Source organism: Catharus ustulatus, chromosome 1 (assembly GCF_009819885.2).
Source record: "Catharus ustulatus isolate bCatUst1 chromosome 1, bCatUst1.pri.v2, whole genome shotgun sequence".
NCBI classification, from domain to species: domain Eukaryota; kingdom Metazoa; phylum Chordata; class Aves; order Passeriformes; family Turdidae; genus Catharus; species Catharus ustulatus.
Window position 1 is genome coordinate 125,274,684 of NC_046221.1, and position 17,987 is coordinate 125,292,670.

At 41.0% G+C, this 17,987-nt stretch overlaps 1 protein-coding gene across 1 annotated transcript; it reads right to left on the bottom strand.

Moving 5' to 3' along the window:
* Nucleotides 1-1,156: 1,156 nt before the first annotated feature.
* Nucleotides 1,157-16,867, bottom strand: VCPIP1 (valosin containing protein interacting protein 1). Its single transcript, XM_033062353.2, has 3 exons — nt 13,967-16,867; nt 9,291-9,377; nt 1,157-6,384 (listed from the first exon to the last, which is right to left on the bottom strand). The coding sequence occupies exons 1-3, from the start codon at nt 16,653-16,655 to the stop codon at nt 5,513-5,515; spliced, it is 3,648 nt and encodes a 1,215-aa protein (XP_032918244.1). The 5' UTR covers nt 16,656-16,867; the 3' UTR covers nt 1,157-5,512.
* Nucleotides 16,868-17,987: the final 1,120 nt, after the last annotated feature.

A 17,987-nucleotide genomic window follows, 5' to 3' on the forward strand; every position in this document is an offset into this window, starting at 1 on the left:
AGATTTGCTGTAGACACACATTAAAAAATGAGACAAACCAACCAAACAACAAACAACAACCCAAACCCAACAACTCCGATCCAAAATAAAAATTTAGACAGATATTAAGACTGTGGAATGAATTGCAAAAGTAAAATGAAAACACTTTGAAAGCACACTTAACTTTGTTGCTTCATACATTGAGTACTGGTTTTGGTTCAGATTATAAGCGCTATATTAATAAAGATAAGTAAATTTCTAGCTTAGCATTAAGCATTTAAGCTTTTGAAATACAAATCTTCTGAAGGATAATTTTCAATTCTTCGTGATATGACATACATTCAAAATTAACTCTGTATTTACAGTCATCACTTTAAAGAAAGCTTTAATGTTAGCACTCTTGGAATTTAAAGCCTTTCAGTAAATACAGGAAGAAGTAACACAAGAGTTTTGCAGATGAGTTTTATGTCCTGTTTCTAGGCACAGAAGTTTTGATTAAAGCCAATTTGTGAAACAAAGTACCACATGTAGCTGGTGGGAAAAGCATAGAGATAATTTAAATCGTTGTCAATATGTTCATCTGTGAGTATTGCCAAATTTTCAAAAGCCTAGTTCTTCCAAATTGTACTATTCATACTTGAATATTACATGCACACATTAAAATTTTGCTTTGAAATACATTTTGACCAACATTTCAAACCATAGATTGCAAGGTATCTTAAATGCTGACTTGGTCAGCATTTTTCTACATCTTCCTCTTGATGACTTTGAAAAAAAGATTCAGGTCTTGAAATCTGGTCTCAAATATATGAAACATACATGGTTTAGAAATCTCTCGAATTCAAAGGTCCTGTGTGTTCAATGCAATATTTAGAATAGGCATGAGGTCAAAAAAGCCAACTTTTTCCTTAAAGAGCTTTTCTCTTAAAAAATTCTTTTTAAAAAGAGCCATTACTAAAGGAAAATGGGTAACATCAGATTTTAGTTTTCTAAGAATTGTATCAGTTTTTCAACTTCTGTACTAGAATCATGTATGCAAGTATAATGAAATTTACATGCAAAATGCAGAAATTAATATATTTTTGACTGACTCATTTTGTAGGCAAATCAGCATTAATTAAACAAGCTAATGTGTGAAAGGCTAGATAAAAATTACACCTTATAAAACCAAAGCAGATGTTTTAACTTATAGTTTTAATATAGCAATCAAAGAAAATTCCAAATACTGTACAGTGAAGTGTAGTATAGTACACTATATACTGTTATAATACACTATTGTTACATTACAGATAAAAAAAATCAAATATAATTAGTACAGCAATCACAAATAAAACAAACCAAACCTTGCTGGATAACAGCCAGTGCTGTGAAGATGGTATAGTTTCTATGCTAATTTATTCTTATTTCAACATGTAAAGCACTTACTTTTTAAAAAGATTTTTTTCTAAATATATACACTATTTTAATTCCTATTTATACATTTTAAATAGCATTCCCTCCTAAAAGTGCACTCTTTCATTTCTTGGCAATAATCCTCATCAAACGTAAAATAACTCTGAAAATACCACTCTTGTTTCAACCTTTTATTGCTCAACCACAGGCATAAGGGCTCAGAGGGAATCCTGCATTCTAAAGATCTTAAGCATCTTCTTCATGAAGCTAAACTGATATCCACAAGCAAAACAAAGAAACCACTCTCTGTTGTGGCTTTTTTTAACAAAAGGATTAACTTCATATTCATATTATTATTATTTTACAAAAGCATGTAGATTCTGATATTTAAAAATAGGAGCCAAACAAATGTAGAGATAACAGTGGCATCTTCTTAAATCATTCATTTTCCATACAACTCAGATTGAGCATCACTCTCCCAACTGTAAACATACCAAGAATTTTGTTATCTGGCATTTTCAGCGCATTGAAAAATAGCAAGCAACTCCACCAACCCTGTGACAGTGACAACAGATTCTACTTCATGAAAGATTGTAAATCAAGTATTTTGGCCTTGCAGGGTTGTCAGCACACAGCCCTGTGGCACTCTGCCTCTGTGATACTGCTAGAGCACTCTGTCAGAGGCAATGTCTAGCTTGTATTTTGCAGCCAGCACAAGACAACTAAACTATACGGGATTCACAAAGCCAACAATGCACACAGCTGTTTTGTGACTACAGCAGGGAACACACCCCAAATACATTTCTTTGATTTCATTTGAAAATCTTCTATTTATTTTCCCTCGCTGAAATGCAAACAATTCAGAGAAATAGCACTATCAAAATGTCAACCTTACTAAGCAGCCAGCCGTTTGAAGCAGTAGAAGTCTTGCATTTCCCTGGAAAACTGATCTGTTCTCCCAAGGTTTCCCAAATGCTCATCATCAATCTAGTTCATTCTCCTTTTTATTTTTGTACTAGGCCTGTATTTTTAGTAATATTTTTTTCTTTGGGTTATACATACTAAGCCATAGTAACATTTAGGATTTTCTAATAATGTGTCTTCTTGCCCTGAGATGCAGTGTAGAAGATTGTTGGCCTTCAGACAAGAAAGTAATCAAGGTGGGCGCTCAAAACCACAACCTCTTTCCACAGGCAATTTGGTAGCAAGAATTTGGGTTGGTTGCCCTTACTTTTCAAGAAAAAGGCACCATTCTTGACATTTGAGAATTCCTACTGACACATCTCATCCACAAGGAGCCAAAGTCTTCCCTGCCCTTGTCCCCCAGCAGCATTTTCCTGACTCTAACAGGGAATTCTAACAAGCACATTGGTGCTTCTGAGACAGGCACACAGATTTGTCTCAACTTACACTTGCATCCACTGCCAGCAACCAAATGAAACATCTGTTCCAACTTACACTTCAGTGTTCTTTATTTCACTTCTCCTGCCCAGTTACACATCTCACTGGCACATAGATGAAGTTTAGCTTGAGTTGAGAGTATCAAAAGCTATCTATCTTTCTCAAAACCACTGATATGAAATGCATGAAAAACCTACGTGAGATAAGAACACTGCAAAGAAATATGCACAATCCTGTCTTCCAGAATTCACATCAGTGGATCTTGTGATTGACACCATTTTACCAGTCCTGTGAGACCATCTTCTTTTAGGAACTGGAGGGTTCTGATCTATATGACTTGAGTGGGCTCGAGATGACACTAATGGTGAGTCAGAGCTATTATCTGTTTCTACGTCTATTTAGAAAAGAAGGAAAATGTCAAATTACTGCTGAAATGGGAAGTGTGTCAAAACTAAACCAAGCCTTCCTCTTTACACAGTAAAAGGCACACAAACTTCTGCAGTCTTACCAGAAAGGCATGAAAGAAGCATGTTTCCTTGAAATAAGAATGATGTGCAATAAATATTTCAATTTATTTCAAACTTTAAATTCTCTCATATACACTGCTCACTCATCATTTTTCCAGCCAAGGAAGACTTTTTTCCTAAAGAAAAGGTTACAACTGTCAAAGCATTGGTTATCTGGTCTAAAATGCAAGAGATTCAGGAGATTCCTCCCCCTCAGCCTCTCCCGACTGAAATTTTTTCCCAGGAACAAGTCGCTGCTATACTTTTCTAACACTGTGACAAAGCACAAGCCTCTAGTCAACATTTTCTATATAGATGAAGCCTTCAGCAAGCTAGACTGATTCATGGGAGACTAAATGTTTTCAGAAGTCATGGCAGGCTTCCAGATGCTGCCTGTGCATCCTTTTTGCCATTGAATAAGCCCTGCCAGTTAATCAGTGCATCAGCAAGGTCAGTTCTGGCAAGCCAATTACTTCATACATTCCAAGTTTTCAAACTGCTAACTTACCAGATAGCAATTTGAGATCTTAACCTTTTTCATTTATTTGTGAAAATGTGATCTTTATATTTTACCTCTAAGTAGTGTACAAAATCATAAAATATTTGTACCATCTACATAAAAAGTTAAACAACAGAGGCATTTTAATTTACTTTGACAGAAGAGAAGGGCTATTCTTTAAGTGACTTGCTTCATTTCAGTTCTACATACAAAAATAAATCCTTCCTCATGGGACATTTTATCATACTAACGCTTAGAACTGTTTAAGTGATTATAAATGTAAAAAGTGAGGAGACTTTTCTGAATACAAACATATACAACACAAACCACATTTGTGAACTGGTAAAAACCTACATGTGCACAAACACAGACTTCAGTATTTAAATGCTCTTAATTCCTTTGAAGCTGTATTAACATCTTTTCATCCATTCAATGTTATTTTACCATGAGAAGAAGCAACAATAGTGCATTTAAATGACCATGAAGATAGGAAGCGAAGTGCAGTATCAGAAACACATTCCATCCTTAGGGAGCAAGTACAATGGCTGCTTCTTAAAAATTAGCACTACAGGTTTGATGAACACACTATTTAAGTGGATACCAGCTCTATTAGTACTGATGCAGGGAAATCTGCATCACAAACTGAAGTGAGGCTGAGAGAGGTGGGCAGTCTTTATAGACACTGAAACAGCATGTATTCCTTGTTCCCACAGAGTAAACAGTGAGCTTCTAAAAGCTCAATTATCACCAAACGCTTTAGGATAATGTGTGTTAGAGAGTCATTTCCTTCCAATAAATTGTTAATTTGCTCTTAAGAGGACAGTTATTTCATTTTTGCCATTTCTAACCAATGCTAGCAATCTAAGTCTTCTAAAAGAAATGGATTTGCCATTGAACATTTGCTCTCACTTACAATTGCCAATTTGTCTCCCATAATTGTCTCAAAAGTTGTACAACCACCTGACCAGTTTGATATTTGGGAGGAAATAAAGACATGCTACCAGCAGAGCACCAAAATGGTTGTGTTGGCTCAGACAGCCATGCATAACCACAGCACATTCAAGGTATCTTCATCATATGCTGTGTGGTCTTTTTTCTAACTTGCTTTCTAACTGGCAATAGGAGAACTTAGACTTCAGTTCACTAAAGTTACACTTATTCCAAGAATTGAGAGGAGGATATGAATGAAAAAGTTATTAAATTGGAGAAGTGCCAGCAAAATGTAATTAAAAGTACTGTATATGCTGCATTATCAAATTCAGCAGAAGTTTAGTTTCACTTACTTTTTAAAATTTATGTCTAATTTATGATAATAGCGTCTTTTTTATTGGAATTAAGTACCCAGGACAGAATTAACTTTGCCATGTTTCTAGTTTTGCCTGTTCTAGCCCTTCCAGTAACCTTAAGCTAGCATGGTAAGAACCTTGCATGGGCTCAAATTTTAAGACTTTTAAGAAATTAAAAATTACAAAGAATTTTCAAGAACCCACATGTACAGCAGATATTTATCTCAGTGCATTTCCTAATAACTAATTTACAGGTAACAGAGCCAGCCTGGGCAGCAGCATGGTAATATTGAAAGCTATTGCCAATCACATGCTTATCATGCACTGAATAAGATGATATAATCTTTGACATACATACAAGATTTAATAACTAATCACTTTGTGTGGCCCAGCCAATAAACATTACATTTGAACAGTAATTTCTTCTACCCTTATTAGATTTTAACCTATCAAGAGTGATCCATTGGCTCAGTTGCATTAGTGATTCCTGCATCTTGACTATCCATCTCCTCAAGCTCCTCAACAGAATTTCCCTTTTGTGCTTTAGACCTTGCAGGGAATGTTGTTCCCACAGAATTCACCATGTTACCATCAGTTGATTCAGTATTCAAGTGTTCAGTACCACCTGGTGCAGAGAATGATTCGGGTAAGGCAGCCTGAAAGCTCCCAGTTTTAGCAGTTGAACTCACTGCCTCTACTTTTCTTTGAGATACATCAACTGATGCTGACTGCTCTGTATTCTGATCCCGCAAATGTCTATCCATTGAAGCCTGAATAGAAGAGACCATTTCCTGCAACTTTTTTCTCTGTGCCTCAATCAAAGTGGGGTCAAGCTGCCTGCTGTCTCTCATTGTCACAACTCCCGGAGCAATTCGAATAAGCTCACTGTTACCAGAAGCAGCTGTGAATACAGAAGGCTCAATTTTAGCAGAAGGACTGAAGTCCGTTTCTGTGCTATGCTTTCTTAAAAGTGGTGTTTCCCTGGCTCTTTGATCCTGTTGTTGACTACTAGATGCAGTTCCTAGGGAATGGCCCTTTCCTTGAAATGCGGTTATGTTATGTAGTTGTTCAGATTTCTTTTTCACTACTCCACCACTACCCAGCTTCAGCATTCCATGTGAAGGACTTGCTTCCCTGCTTCTTGAAGTAGCTTCTGCTCGCACTTGACTTAAGGCCTCTTTAACCAGCTCTTCAACATCAGGACCGATCGGGAAGTGCCCAGCAGCATCCACACACAGCTCCAATCTGTCTTCTGCTGCATTGTACACGAAGCTTTTACCAGGCAGATGTGGAAAAGTGCAGTGCTTGCCATCAGCCAAACCTATAAAGACAGGAAAAGTTATTCAAAGTGCTAACATACTTTAAGGTACGTTCTGAACACACAGTAATTACTGTATTTAAATTTACTGAATGAAGTGTGTAAAACCAAACACTGAAAATTACTACTGTGGGAGAAAAAAACTCAGGCTTTTATGCTATACAACAACCACAGTATGCTGCAAAGATGCTGTTGCCTTCCATGATGACTGATGAAGAGATAATTACAAGATAAAATAACCACACGCTGCTACGACTTACAGTAACGTAAAACAAGCCAAACCCCATCACTACCACCACCCTGCAACCCTAAAACCACACCAAACCAAACCATCAAAAAATCAAAACAAGAAAACTGACAAGAAGAACATTTCAAAACACTATCCAGAGAAATACTATTTAAGACTACTTCCATACTAGTTAGAACTGTAGTAGGATTTCTGGTTGCCTAACTGCTGCTAAGTCTGAAGAATTTCAAATCTGCTGTTTTGTCTTGTTCTCTCAGAGGAAGTATTGCTAGATTAACAGAAATGTTTCAAGTTTACTGAATTTAGTAGTCCTGGAGATGATAACTATTAACCTTTAAAAATAAAAAAGGCACAATATTTTTGATCTGCTGTTTGTTTAATTGTCCCACTTACGATTTGACCAATCTGTCAAAACTGACAGTTCACTAGATAATTTCAGGTGCTGAAGCTTCTGTGTGCCAAAAATGAACAACATTCATTTTTTACAGTACATCATCATAACACACAAACTCTGTCTCATGCAGGCTGTGGTAAAACCAGTAAGGTATCACTTCAGTGATGGTGGCTTTCTGTGAGTTAAAAGCTATCTGCAGATGAAAACTTGGCTGCAATCATTCTCTTCACTCTAGTTCCATCAGCTATACATGGAGAGCTACAATGAAAACAACACAGTTTAAAAGGTGCCAAGAACAGGTAAACTGTTGGGATTTTACCTCTCATTCTCAAAATTCTTGGAAAAAAACACCAGAAATTATACAGAAGGGAAGAAACACAAGAAGCAAATTATATTTCTGTGTTACCAAATACAGTCCTTTCAAAATGAGTATTCTGGGCAACAATGGAAAAGGTCATTCCATAATTTGATAAGTTATTAAATTTGTTTTCATACTAATGAACCAACTGATCAATCTCAATCATCCTCCACAGCTTCTGATTCCCACATGCACGACTGCAGAAGACCTACACAGAAGATTTCATTCTGAGAGCTTCAGACATGTAGCATCTTTCTTTAAATATCCATGGGAACCAATAACCAAACAGCCAAAATGCAGAACAAAACCTAACCTCAAACACCTACCTGTTCTTTGCCTGAAGAACGTATTTTAAGTACTTAATTTAGCAGCTCAATTCTCATTTGCAAAAGAGGGAACTGTAACAATTCCTATGATTGACCAAAACTGTGTCTGAAACTGCAATCCCCAAATCAACAAGATCTATTAAATCAAGTTTCAATTGATTAACAGTACTACACTTTAGGTACCACACCTACACAGACAGCTTTGTTCCAAAGGTCCAGTACGATAGGTGCATTATTACATTACCTAAAAGATTACAAATAGGTAAGCAGCTTCTTAAAGTAGAAAGATGAGTCAGACTGTTGCACACTGGAATTGTAAAAGTGTGTTAATGCTGAAATAGGAATTGTACCTACCAGGACAGTCTGTATTTGAAATTATTACACTTCTTGGTATGCAGGCATTTTACACTATTATCTCCTACAGCCCTTTTTCTTACACAGTAAGCTGGGGAAAATGGCTTTTAAGTCAGACATTTTCTGTGAGTTGGGGTAAAATTCCTTGGATTCATTTAAGGCTTTCAAATCTGGCTAGCCATTAAGAGGTCAAAAATACCCTTTCCATCAGGCAATGTTTAAGCTGATTCACTTTCCACAAACAATACACTACTCATTACTGTACAAGCATAGTAAGGAGAAGGAAAACTAAAAGGAAACAGATCTCATATAATACACTTGCATGCTAACTCTATTATCTAGGCTAATAATTCAGTGAGAGGTAGTGGGCATTGAGTATATCACACATTTTAATTTATTTCCAGAAATAAGTAAGATAAAGTTAAGGTTGATGAAACTGCCTAAGAAAAAAATCAGACAGCGAGAAAGCAGTAAAGGAACCATTATAATTGCTGAAACCACAAAAGCTAAACTACGAATGCAAAGATTTCATCAAGAAAATAAACTTTGAGAGAAAATAACTTATTACTTTCTTCTCTAAAGAAGCAGCTGCTATTCTTTGTAGACAGTATTTGTAAAGCCACCTAAAAATCAAATATACTCTACTTGCTTGGTTACTCTGCACAGAGCCCAAGATGCAACATTCAGGAATTCAAGAAGGGGATGGATAGTGTTGCTTTTGAACAATAATCTTAGGAATATGAAAAACAAATTTAACCAATTATTTAAATTTAAAACATGCAGTAACCCATATAAAATATCTACTAAGAAGCACACAAGAAAGGTAAACCCCTTATCCAGTAAGTGTCTTAAAGTAACAGCAATAGGTCCTATGATTTCCTTGCTGTTCGATCTTTACAGGAGAAAAAAATTAGGAAAACAAAAAAATCAGTTTAATTTTTTTGATCATACTGTCATTAAAAAAAAAAAGGTGCTTGTACAATTCAGGAAGTGGAAATTTCAGAAAATAAGAGGTTTAAGTTCAATGAAATAGGTTTAGGTAGATTTCTTAGTCTTAGTCTGTCTGAGGGAGCATTAGGAGTTCTCCAATATTATAAGAATGAAAATTTAGCATAGTAATAAAATTTAAAAATAGAAATATTTATTCTTACAAGTGACTCAATACCTATTTACAATTTTCAGGATTTAGAAATGGAGGAAGGAAGGAATAAAACAAAACCAAAAAAATACCTGTTGTTTTCTTCATTATGCTGTAGAATACTCCACCCTGCTGAAACAACTGAGGAAGCCCCTTTGCGTAAGACCAAACATCTTCTCCTATAAAAAAATCAAACACAAACATTATAATTAAACTGTTGTATTTTCACATTATAGACAATGGTTGAAAATGTAACTCCTTGAATCAAAAGTTGAATGCTCACTCTCTTCTATGTAATTAAGAATTTGAATTTTTACTGCAAATGCACTGAACAGGAGTCTGGGACATTGAAAGACTTTCAGAAAACCATACCACTGTCTGCAGTCAAATACCCTACATGTTCTAGTACAAGGTTCCCAAATTTGATTTGATCCAAGGTGCAGCTCCTGGTTCTTTGACAGGCCCTAAACATAGGTCTCCATTCCCTTCCTACCTCTGCTTTCAACATTAAACTAGGAAATTACTAACATGCTTCTGAAATTCAAGCACACAACCTTGCTCATTAAAACTTGAATTCTGTATCTCTACACCACCTCAAAAATCAGAGCTCAACCTCACAGCTGCCAAACAGCAGATTTAACACTGCAGCTGAGACACAAACATCCACCCAGGCAGCTGCACAGAAGCTGTGTCTGTACCTTGCTTTTCTTGAGAGTTAGAAACAAAATACCAACCACGAGGCCCCTGAAATGCTGTATAACCAGCATCTCCCAACAACGCCAAAAATGGAATTGAAATGTGACAACTTTAAATGCCATCGAGAAAAAAAAACCCCAACCTACACTACATAAGGAATATAAAGAACAGAAAAATTGGGTTACATTGATGGAATATCAGTGACCCAACCTCACCTGCTCAATCAGTTCAGATGTGCATTTTTGCCTATACCCTTTTCCTTATTTTACTAACCACTTACCTGCTTCAGAGAAGTGACGTGTTGTGGCTATCTAAGCAGTACAAAAAAGTTCAGAAAAATTCCATTCTCCTGATGCAGAAATAACTACTGTGCATACACATTTTCAGAAAAAAATTGTTTTTCCTACTTTCCATCACATATTAAGGGAACATAACGAGATATTTTAGATAGAAATTGCCCCCTTCTGTAGGGACTGAAATCTTAATAACCGCATGTCTCAAATTTCAATTAAGGTTAGAAAATGCATATCTTCAACTACAGTTAACTGGTGGTACTACTTGGATAGAGACAGCTGGAATGTGTGAGGCTGTAAAATACAATCCACCAATATGTCTTTGCTTGCTGTTATAAGAAAAATAACAGAGCACAGGAGGCACAGGACTCTCTACTCTACCCTGCTCATTTCTTTCCCCACAACTGTCACTCTCTAAAGCACCACTGCTGTGCCTCTTCCAAGTCTTCCTGATGGTTTAAACACTGCCCATAGGAATCAAAATAACCATTGCACTGAGAAGTAACAGAATACAGCTGTCAGTCCACTGAAGCCTGAAGAGGTCACAGCCAGCAGGACTCCATACTAAGGACTCCTTTACTGCAGCATTGAGCAATCCATTACTATTTGAAGGACTCCTTTTCATTTCACAAGACAACCACTGGACTTAAAGAAGAAGCCCAGTTTTAGAATTACTGACATTTTCCAAGGAAAGATTCCCAATTTTCTGTGGGTATGATTTTTCAAGCCTTGCACAAGGAAAGCATCACTGTTTACATAGCCTTTTATGCAATACTAACAAGTACTACATGCAGGAAAGCATGGGGAGCAGGGCTCACAATACAAAAGCATCAGCCACTGAAAGAAATACAAACTCATGACACTGTTTTGATAGACATCTCCCCCTGGAAGACCAAAAAAGCCCACAGTTACAACAGGACTTTCCCAGATGAGAGGAACTAGTGTGTGTGACTCAACTAAACTACATTTGAGGTTTGCACATTTTTGTTGTTAGCTGAGCTTTACCGTTTGTTTTGGATTTGTTTGCCATGGTAGCAAGATGTTTATAGGTCACAAGTTAATTTGGATTATCATTTAGTTAAAAACACCCTCAAGACACTACATTTTTCAAGGAGGTCATACTGTTCCTACTCCAGTAGACACTTCCCCAGACCAGACCCCAACCCAGAACATTAAGGTATGGGAACAAATTAAGACTGTCCTACCCACAAACAGGGCTTGTTCACTGGTGTCAGCTAGCCTGTAGCTGCTGCAAGCCCAGGACTGTCACTTCAGACAGCAAAGAGAACAAAGTGCAACACAATTAAAAACTCAATTGATAAACATACTTTATAGGGAAGTACAGCTGGCTTCAAAGAAAGCTGTCTAATTCCAAGAAAATCCTGGTATCGAGTAATACATTAAATTTAAACCTGGCTATTTGGATTCCTTGTGTATGGATGAATTCATCAATGAAAAACAAACCAATCAAAATAAACTCATATCTGGCGTGTACATATTCAGAGTGCCTCTGCATGGGTGTAATTAAATCTGGTTTAAAATATCATTTTTTAAATATGTTAACGCAAAACTCCAATTCCTTTAGTTATTTCCCTATAGAATTCTGTATTTTGAGCTAAAGCAAAAAAAAAGAAGAGAAAGCTTTACAAAAAATCATACATAATATGTTAATTGGTCCAGAAATTACAGTATTTAATTTCCCAGGGCTTTTTTAAAAATTATATACAGAAAAATTAAAGAATAAGATCTAAAATTTTAATAAGTAGTTGAGACCAGAAGAGAAAATTTCTAGCAGCTGAAATAAGAAAATATTTCAGCCTATAGGAGATCTGTATGAAAGAAAATGTTTTAAGCACACGGAATGAATAATTATGAATGTTGGAAGACACACTTCCACTTCGGGAATTGGGGAAAAGTGTCTCTGGCCCAATGAGCTATCTCAACAGTATCTCCCCTCGACACATTCCTATCTCACTGTATTACAGGAATGTTTTTAGCAGAACAAAGTTACAAAGCTGGCTCTCAGACCTTTGCAGCAGTTTCTAGCAATACAGAAATGCTGTTGAAAAAAACTAAGGTTTCTTGTCCCAAAAAGGCTGAATATGCCACCTTGAGGAATTGCCACCCTTAAGAAAGTGCAAGGACTTAGAAAGTTTGTTAATTTGTTGAAAAATCTCAACAGTCTAATAACCAGATTTGTCCCACAAGTATTTTTAAAGGAAAATTAAGACCCAATGAGAAAAGTGGTGATATAATAATAGCATCTTATTCAGTAGTGGCATAAGGTTTTATAACTGGTTGGTTTATCACTTGCTGCTGCTTTTACTTGTATTAGTAATGCACAATGGATGCAGCCAGAGAAGAGTGAGGTAAATTCTATTCTAACGGTGCTCTTAAAGCAGAATCTAACAGCAGTGATGGCAAAGACAGAAAGCCATTCTTGCATACAGGATCAGCTTGCAGTTTATGGATAAGCACCTGTAAAATAATGACACACCTTAATGCTGAAGTAACCAAGGTATTTTTAAAACACGTCAAAGCTTTTTGAAGTCAGTAACTATACTTTCAGCAGTATTTCCTGCAGACAGGAAAGAACTCTTCTAAGCTTCATCTCAAAATTAAGACAACTTTTAAACCTAACTTTTTTCCTGCACTTTGGAACTGGGGTGTAAATGTCAGTGTGATGAGGTGAGTAGTGATTCAGCACACTATCTTGTAAAAGATACAGGAGTAAACACTCACACTTGGAAAAGAATCAAAGTTCTGCTTGATGAACGAACTTCTGACATACCACTCTGTGATTATGTAATTGTTTCGTTTCTGAAACATCACATGCTTCAGCCACACCAAATCCCTCCAGCAAAAGAAAAGGCTCCCACAAAAAAAACCCTGCAAACATGACTATTCAACTGGTTCGTACAGCTGAATGTAAGATAATTACAGTTCTACTTCCTGCCAGAAAGCAGCAAGAACTGCGAAACCTGATGAACAAAATACACAAACAGGGGTCCAAGTCTCCTGAGTTCAAAAAGAAAAATAAAAAACACAGACACTTGAGAAAAGTCTTTTGTCTTGAATTATTCAGTCAATTTACATGACTGATAATTTATAAGTATAGCATTGCAACCCTATGTCCAGCTTTTGGAATTGAGATCCATGTTTAGATTCTTTCAGTTTCTCCTCTGTTTTATATTCTGAAATAATACTTTTCTCAGCTCTTTAAAAAGACCAGATCTTCATTTAAAACTAACAGATTACCTACAGAGAAAATGTCAAGTTGATCTACTTAAACCAAGACAACTCCCTGTGGGACCAAATGTCAGGATTTAATCTTACTACAAAGGTGAAAATTTGTTGTGCAAACTTCCAATAAGCACACACTCAGCACCCCCTTCTCACCTCTGCTCTGAATTTATTTTCTGAAACCTGAGGGAGATGCAGGAAAAAAAAGCCTGTAGTTTTCACACATACAAAATGTGTCCCTAATGCGAGGCAGGAAAAACAGAGAGAGGACAGCAGAAGCAATGCAATCACATCTAAACAGCGATTTTTAAAAGAGGACTTTATAGCAAAGGAAGAACAAATATCTCATATACCTCATATATACATTTCTAAAAATCACTGGCAGCATATTAGATGTTCTCCTAATAAGGGAATAAGGGAATTCACCTGATTAGCCATGATTTAAGAAAAAGGGATATGTATGTAACTACAGTTTGCAACATGTAATCTTCTACTTAAAAACACAATTTTGAAGAGTAACACCAAGTCAGTCTTACCCATGAGCGTTGCCAGAAGACAGAGTGAATACATCTCCTTGTCAACTTGCTCTTGCAGATCCTTCGATGAGATCTTACTGGTCACAGCAACATCTTCGTGCTTTACAGCATGGGCTGAGTGTGCTGAGGCAGCCTGCCTGCCTTCCTCCTTGCTCTTCAGGATTTCTATGGCAATCCTGTCACCGTGCTGCAAAGGAACAGGCTCGTTTTCCATGCCTTCTTTGGGAGGCAGAAGCTCTTTTGGAGGAAAGCCGTAGCGAATACATTGCAAATACGGGGGAATATTAAATTCTCTTGCTATGCCTTCCTGGAGTTCCAAGAAGGTGGTAGTGCACTTCAAGGTAAGCATTGACTGCCTCCCATCATTGGTGGTTATTCGAATTTTCTTTTCTTTTGCAGATGTTGGAGAATATGGGGTTTTGGTTGGAGTAGCAGGTGCAGATGAGGGCCCCTCACGAACAGCCCCAGGAGAAGCAGTCCTGGGTTGCCCTTTATGCTCTTGTTTCAATTTTTCACTTTTCCGTTTCTGCATTACAGAAGCCTGGTCTGCAATGTTCTGCTGAATAGTTCTTTCAGTTTTGCTCATATTCAACTCCTCCTTGTGCAGAGTTTTAGTCTTCTGTCCAGTCAAAATAATTTTGGTTGGAAGTTGTGACTCTAACTCTTGTCCTTGCTGTACATCATCAGCTCTTTGGGCGTGAGCACCATCAATATTTACAGGGGTATAATCATCAGGGTTCTTTTTGGCAGTTTGGTGCAGTATTGTGTTGACAACTTTCTGCACAAGAATCTCGCTACCAAATTCACCAGGGAAGTGCTTGGTAACAAGTTTCATGGCGACATCATACACGTTGCTGTTCAAAGAGGTGTCACTTTCATACTGGAACCAGTAGACAGTCTCTCTCACCACTCTTCCACCCCACTCCAGAGTTATAGGAAAAGCTTCAGGCAGATTGTCATATTCTTTACCTTCCCAGTAATGCTTGAATCCACAGCCACATTTTCCACCTGAAGACCTAGTATTAGTTCTATCTCCATCAATATACAAAACAGACCCATCTTCTCTGACACGACGCATTAAGTTACCGTGGCACCAGTTACAAACAGTCAAGTTACTCAGGCCATAGTCTGGTACCAGCACATCCTTCACAGGGTTGTAAGAACACACCAAACTGTTCAGGGGAAAACTGTAATTTTTGTCAGGCCTTAACTGGCTGTGAGTACTTTTTGCCAGGTTATACAGCTTCCCCCCAGGAGCCAGCCACTCAGGGGGAACATGATGCTCTGAAAGAGCCCCACAGATGAGGCACCTGTGAAGGCGGTTGTCCATCACTGCTTTTTTGGCAGCTGCAGTGACCTCTTCGGGCTGGACCCCTATTACACCAGTCCTTCTGTAAAAATATTGATGCACATCAGCTACAAGGCTGGGGTGGATACCATGTTTGCTCATGAAAACCTCCTCCATTGCAGCAACAAGCCTCATCAAGTACTTATCCTGCAAACTTCTGTCTCCTCCGATAATACAACCACCATCCTCCTCTAACATGATGTACTTTTTGATGAGGTCTTGAGGAACTCCCCAGGCTTTAGGAAGTAGCTTCCTAGGCAGCTTAGGTAAAGCAGCACCTTTTATTCCAACCAGAGGAATATAATGGTTACGTCCTGAGCTACTCCATGCAATGCAGATCGGCTTGTTCAACATGCCGTCTTTCCCCATGCATTTTTCCAGAGGTATCAGACCAGGGAGGAATGTTGCTGAATAGTCTCCAGAGCTTCGCATTCCACTCAAGGAGTCTAACAGGATGATAGGCCGGTGAAGCACATTGGCCAGACCAAAGATGTGAATATTCCTAAGGCCCATTGGCACACCTTCTGGAGGAACAAACAAAGGGTCACATTCATTGATAATATCCTCCCACTCTGCAGCATCAATAAAGTCATGGAAAAGTGCCTTGTAGTGGCTTAGATTCTCCTCAAAATGCTTCTTTAGATTCTCTCGGAGAGCATGCCAGAACAGCTCCCTGCCAACAAGCGCTCTTGAGACTGCATGGACGAGGCAGTGGCCATCTCCATCCACGTGGACAGGAATGAGGCACTCTTGACTGTTGTTGGCCTTCTTAATGTCCTCCAGGGTGTCGTGCAGGTAGATGAGGCTGCCGGAGCGGTCCTTCCCATAACCAATGGTTTCAACGTGCTCTGGTTCGATGAGGAAGGCACGGTCGCCCAGGAGGGAGCAGTCAAAGATGTCTCCCTGGTTCATCTCCGTGAGGAGCTTGGCTTTGCCAGTCTGCTTGTCCATCCCATAGCGGGCCAGGATGGGGGCCAGGAGCTTGCAGTGGTAGTTGGAGAGGCCATTGACTTTGACGAGCTCAGTGTTCCTGCGGGGCGGGCCGGCGCCGCTGACGCCCAGCAGCGCATTCCGCAGCAGGTTGTGCAGCACCAGGTCGGGGTCCGTCACCTCCTCCACGGCCAGCAGCTGCCGCTGCTCGTGGCGCCGCCCGCAGTCCGTGCACTCGATGCTGCCGCTGCCCTGCGGCCCGTGCGCCGGGAAGAACAGCCGCGCCTGGCATTTGGGATCGGGGCAGGTACCCGAGAAGATGCGCCGGTCTCGCTTCTTGGAGGCGGACGGAGGGGGTGGCTGCGGCTGCTGCTGAGGGGACGGCGGCGGCGGCTGCTGGGGCTGGGACATCGCTCCGCTCCGCCGGGGCTTCACCCGGCACCCGCTCCTCCGCCGCCCTCACAGGCGCATTCCCTGCGCGCCGGACAACGACCGCGGCCTCTCAGACGCCGCCGGTGCCGGTGCTGCCCGTGCGGTACCGAGCACCGCCCGCCACCCCCCGCCCGACGCGGAAGCCGCCGCCGCTCTCACCGCCCCTCGGCCGCCTCAGTGCCCGCAGCGCCGCGGCCTCGCGCACTTCCACGCCGGCGGCGCACGCGCGGCGCCGCGGGGGCGGACGGGAGTGATAGTTTCTTTCGCCGCCAAGCCCCGGCGTAAATAAGGGATGTGCGTAGGGGAGACTACAGAGACCGTGATGCCATGCGGCGGAGAGAGGGAGGGTGGGGGCGGGGCGAGCCCCGGCGGGGTTGCTGGGAAGCGTAGTCCGCAGGCGGGTGGGCCGAGAGGGACGCGCAGGGCAGTCGGCGGCGCTTGTTGCGCTTCCTGCGGGAGCGCTGGGGGTGGTGGTAGGGTGTGAGGTAACACCTCACGTGCACATTCCTGCTCTGTCTCGCTCGGGTGTTGGTCTGAGGTGACACCCCACGAGTAAATTCCCCCTTTGTGCCCCAAGGGTGCTGGTTTGAGGCAACACTCTACGTATATCCCTGCTGTGCCCCCCTCGGGGGCGGGTCCGAGGTGACCACCCCCCGTGTACCTCCCTCCTCTGCGCCCTCGCCCCCCGCCCGCTCACGCCCCGCAGCAGCACCGGCGCGAGGCTCCCTCCGTGTCACCTGTCCCCCTGGACAGGCTTCGGCTGCGGGAGGCTGCTCAGCTCCAACAGGCTGCTGACAGCAAGAGACAGGGCGGGGGCCAGCCCCAGCCGCAGCCTTCCCCTCGGCAGTGCCGCCGAAGGGGAATCTGAGGGCTCCCGAGGGCTCCTTGGGCGCGGAGGTTTCCAGAAGCCCGGCAAGCCCCGTGTCCTGCCAGCAGAGTCCCCTGCCAGGCAGCGTTGTCTGCAGGCGTTGGCACACGGGCTCCGACCCCCGGCTCTGCCCCACAGGCCCAGCGGCGCCGGGGCCGCCCTTGGAGCTCCCCGGGCTGCCTGGAGCGCAGCACCCCCGCGCCGGGGTTTCCATTCCCCGGGAGCCGCGCCGGCTGCCGGTCCGGGGGTGAGCTATCGAGCCGAGGTGTTCCCCGGCTGCCGGCTGCTGATAGCGACAAGACAAGGCTTAAGGAGACGCGAGAGCAAGCTGTTAACACGAGTGATCCCTCCAGCTGGTGCTACGCAAGGAGATAATGAGGGAACGGAGCTGGCGCTTGCGTTATCTCCAGTGGCCTTCTGAAATGGTACTTTTGCCAAAATGA